Genomic DNA, 4,562 nt, shown 5'->3' with positions numbered 1-4,562 from the left:
CACTCACACCATCAATCCTTGCGAACATAAGTTGGGTCATAGCCCGATGGAGGCACCTTAACATGGGGTTTCGGATGGACGAGGACTTGGCGTAGCCCAGCTCATGATCTTCCTTCCTAGTCATCGCACCCCAAACATCTGAGTAATCATAATCAACCTCTTCATCGTGGTTGGGGTCGAAGCAATGGAACACCGCACAAAGTTCTTCCACGGTAAGTGAGTGGTTGTTGTTTCTTAGGCGGAAGTCAATGCTCTCGAGGATACGGAGCGGTGGTTCTTGTTCACCTTGAGCGAACTTAAAAACTCTAGAGTGAGTCTCCTATATGATGGCCACCTCCCTTGGAACATTTGGATAAGGCCATTCCCCTTGCCGACGTTGCATAACGACCAAAAATCATCCAAAATCCGTAAAGTTTGTAGGGGAGGCCGTCTCCCTCGCCGACACTTTCTTCCACATAGCCTTTTGATCATCCATCGTAAGGCTAATCCCATAGTTCTTTGCATTCTTGGGGTTTCCTCTTGTTGTCATTGTCCTACACAAGAAAAACAAACTCTAAAAAGAGCACCAGATAATAGACAAACAAGGGTTCCCTCAAATTTGTACTCAACTAAGCATACTTCAATAAATAACAATGATGTGCAAGTTTGTAACAAAAAAAGGCATCCTAAATTGTAGCATATGATCATGTAAAACAAAACCAACAATTTAGAACACAAACAATCCATCCCCCAACTTGAATTCATCCCTCATGCAGAGACGTATCAACAAAATCAACACATATAAACAATCTCTATAATTACATAAGTAATGCAATTCATGGAACTAATAATAGCCTCACAATGCTATAAATATGATTGCAACAGATAAACTCTAAAGAACAAGAGGGAAATCACCAACAAAATCAACAATTCACCACCCTATGAAAAATCAAATCATGAAAATAAATAAAATCATCATCAAACACATCCCTCATACTAGAACATGTTTTTCAATCGAACAATTCATCAATGAAAGAGCAAAATCCTTGGAAAAATTAAACAAAAACTGAGCAATTAAGTGTGGGATTCATACCTTGAGTTGGATAGAATTGGACGACAAAAGCTTGAAATTCGTAATTGAAAGGGAGAATGAGAGTGTGGTTGTGTGATTTGGTGATATTTGTAGTTGGGGTCGTGTGCAAGAGGGAATTGGAGAATATGGTGGAAAGAATGATAGAAAACACACCTTATATAGATGAAAATCACGTCATTGACCTCTCCGTTGCGACCGCCACGCGTGTTGCGAAAACGACGTCCCTCTAGCGGGCCGCTGCAGCCCGTACAGCGGTTTCTCTAGCCAGTCCTAGGGCCCGATCTGTTCCTGCACAGTGAACATCCGGTAATGACCGCCATGGATTGTGCGGCGGTCTCCACTAGTTCATTTTTTTTATGTGCAAAAAAATGCATGAAAATTAAGGGAAAAACAAAAAAACAAAACCGAAGGAAATTAAAGGAAAAACAAATTGGGTTGCCTCCCAACAAACGCCTTTATTTTAAGTCGTTGGCTCGACTTGAAGTGTCCCATCTAAGTGGGCGGATCAACGACCCTAGTGCTGAAAACTGCGAACTTGACCATTTTGTTGCAAATCTTTTTCCACCATTGGTACTTTCCGTTCGGGTTCTTGATCACATAGACTTCCGGATCTGCTTGAGTTTGAGGCTTCTTCTTGCCTTTCTTCTTCCTTTTAGGTTTCTCCTACAAGGGAGGTTTAGCATGTTTAGGTACATTCTTTTAAGGAACTTGAGGAACAACATGGACAACAAAGATAGAAGGGTTAGAAGAATCCTCCCCTTCTAATGGCCTAAAAGGCTTAGATGTGTCGGTCATCATGACCGCCCTGCATTCACGCTCCATCTTAGCGTGTTGCGCCTCTTCATACTTAAGCATTTCATTCTCTATCTTGTAGGTGGAGTGGCTGTAATTGTCGCTAATCGTGATCTCGCCTCTACCTACATCAATAAGAGCTTTGCACGTGGCTAGAAAATCTCTGCCTAAGATTAGAGGTACACTTTTGTCTACTTTCATGTCAAGAATAATGAAATCGGCGGGGAAGATGAAATCATCTACCTTTACCAAAACATCCTCAATCATGCCCACAGTTTTGATGGCCGTGTTGTCGGCCAACCTTATGCTTACATCCAACGTCTTGAGAGGTCCGATTTTGAGCTTCTCGTAGTATTTCAGCGGCATAAGATTGATGCTAGCCCCTAGATTGCAAAGGGCCTTGTCCACTTTTCCTTCTCCAATTGAACACCTAATTATGAACTGATCGGGATCTCTTTGCTTCACTACTCTCTCCCTTTGGATGATCTTGCTGCAATGGTGAGGCAACTTAAGGTCGGCTTTTGTGGGATTTTTCTTTCTCATCACTGCCTCCCTTAGTAGCTTTGCGTACCTAGGTATTTTTTGCAACGATTCAGCGAGAGGAATATAGGTATGGACCTTGCAAAACATATTGAGAAAATGCTTGAATTGCTCTTCAAGCTTGAACTTCTTCTTCAGCTGGAGGGTGAGTACAATCCCGTTGCGCCACACGAGTTCCTTTTTGGGTGGTGCCTCTACCTCCTCAGTGGCGGGCCACTGCGGGGTATGTGGCGGTCCACCAGGAGTTGGGCAGATTCCAATCTATGGTCCAGCGGCAGGCTGTTGCGGGATGTGTGGCGGTCAACCGGCTATCGGGCAATCCCCAGATTTCACTTCATAGACGCTGTCGTCGTCCTTCTTTTGCTTGGCGACTGACTTCTTGCTTATGTCTACCACTCGTGGTGCTGCCTTTACCTTGTCTTCTTCGAGCTTCTTGTGGACTTGGTCCATTTGAGTTTGAATGTTCGTGACGACAGTGGTAATCTTACCTATCCCTTGCTTGAGGTTGTTCAATCTCGCCTTAACAACTCTAATCTTGGTGTCATTGGTGTTTCTTTCTTGCACTAGCACTTCTAAAATTTTCATGATGCCTTGGTCATACTTCTCATCCTTTTTGATAGGCTCAACTACTTCACCTTTGCTCACATTAAATCCTGTAGGGGGTTGCAAGAAATTATTATTAGAGTATGAAAGGTTAGGATGATGACGGTCCCCATTATAATTATTGAAATTATCGCCCCCTTGGTTAGGGCGATAATTGTTGTTATATGGTGTGTGGGACCACCTCCTCAGCCTCTTCTATGGCTGCTACTCGTCTCGAGTTGTGCCTTTATTTCGACGACCCCCTGCTGTTGGTGGCGAATTCTACAATGACTGCCATGGCATCCGGTCCGGTCTTCTGCAAGAATCCTCCATTCGCGGCTGAATCCAACATAGCAAAAATCGTTTCATTAAATCCATTGTAAAGAATTCCTACCTGATGGTCCACGGTGAAACCGTGGTTGGTGCACTTGTGGAGGAGGGCTTTGAATGAGCAAATGCCTCGTACAGGGGCTCGTCATGGCCTTTCATGAATTGGAAGATCTCACTCTTCAGCTTTAAAATTGTCCCCGGTGGATAATACTTGTCGAGGAAGGCAGCCACTATACCTTTCCTCGCGGAGACTCACTATGTGGGGAATACACTCAAACCACTCTTTCGCACAATCAATTAAGGAAAAGGGAAAAAGTCTTATCCTTATGGCATCGTCGTCGACACCATTTAATTTTAGAGTGTTGGCAATTTCTACGAATTTCGAGAGATGGCGGTTGGCGTCTTCTGTGGCCCTACCTGCAAAAGGAGACTACTCAACCCTTTGTATGAGGGTCATTCGCAACTCAAAATTATTAGCTTCAGGAAAAGTAATCATATTCCGGTGATTGAACATGTGCATCACGGGTACTATCTCCTTATCCTTCTTTTCCTGCGCCTCGCGGGCAACCTTTTCCACTTCTCTCTCATCCATCAGTATCTTGACCATGGCTTGAAGCCTCTCTAGCTCTTCTCTGTCCGCCATTGATCCGTGCCTCACATTCTATTTTCCTTCGGGTTCTTTCAAGTTCGGGATCGAGTCGTCTAGGTTGTCCTTCCCATAATGTCGTGTGCTGTTAGGGTTTTGTATCTAGAATCCACTCTTCGAGTGGATTGATACTGTAAAACTCTACTTGTTATTTTCCAATGAATAAACAGATTATTTTGTCATAATGTTGTTAGGTTTTACATTTATGGTGTTTATTGCAGATTTTAAATGTATTAACGTAACAAAGTCTAGTCCTTTGTTCTAGTGACAGGTTGTGGGCCGTCGTCCAATTTAATGTAACAACGTCAGTTCTGACAAAGAAAAATAAAGAATTTCACAACCTGAGATAGACCTAGACTACCTATCGTGAAAGGTTGCAAGGTCGTCCGATTAATTTCTAAACCTATTGAAATAGGATGACGTTGTTGTGGTATCTCTGAAGGATCGAACATCAGACGAGTGCTTTTTGCTATCTACTGAAAGACGAGGTCTTGATAATTAATTTCTAATCAATGTACGTTAGCATTGAGCATACCGATATTGATTCATCTACTTACTTTTGACTGACCAAAGGTGCGGGTTTTTCGTAACCCAACGCGC

General features: G+C 43.1%; 1 protein-coding gene across 1 annotated transcript; it reads right to left on the bottom strand.

Annotated features, from left to right (window-relative positions):
• Nucleotides 1-394: 394 nt before the first annotated feature.
• Nucleotides 395-3,959, bottom strand: LOC121774328. The gene is made up of 6 exons (XM_042171221.1): nt 3,756-3,959; nt 3,381-3,468; nt 2,738-3,057; nt 1,781-2,620; nt 1,608-1,735; nt 395-533 (listed from the first exon to the last, which is right to left on the bottom strand). Exons 1-6 carry the CDS (start codon nt 3,957-3,959, stop codon nt 395-397), a joined length of 1,719 nt encoding a protein of 572 aa, XP_042027155.1.
• Nucleotides 3,960-4,562: the final 603 nt, after the last annotated feature.

This window comes from Salvia splendens, chromosome 17 (assembly GCF_004379255.2).
Source record: "Salvia splendens isolate huo1 chromosome 17, SspV2, whole genome shotgun sequence".
NCBI classification, from domain to species: Eukaryota; Viridiplantae; Streptophyta; class Magnoliopsida; order Lamiales; family Lamiaceae; genus Salvia; species Salvia splendens.
This window is presented reverse-complemented; position numbering and strand designations above follow the sequence as displayed.

Bases quoted from the DNA above. Each gene is read 5' to 3' on its own strand.
- LOC121774328 (XM_042171221.1), bottom strand. From the start codon at position 3,959: ATGGCGGACAGAGAAGAGCTAGAGAGGCTTCAAGCCATGGTCAAGATA. The intron at 2,621-2,737 runs GTGAAATCTGGG...CATACCCCGCAG, and splicing joins ACGACGACAGCGTCTATGAA to TGGCCCGCCACTGAGGAGGT. The intron at 534-1,607 runs GTTCGCAGTTTT...TTTCTTGTGTAG, and splicing joins ATTTGCAACAAAATGGTCAA to GACAATGACAACAAGAGGAA.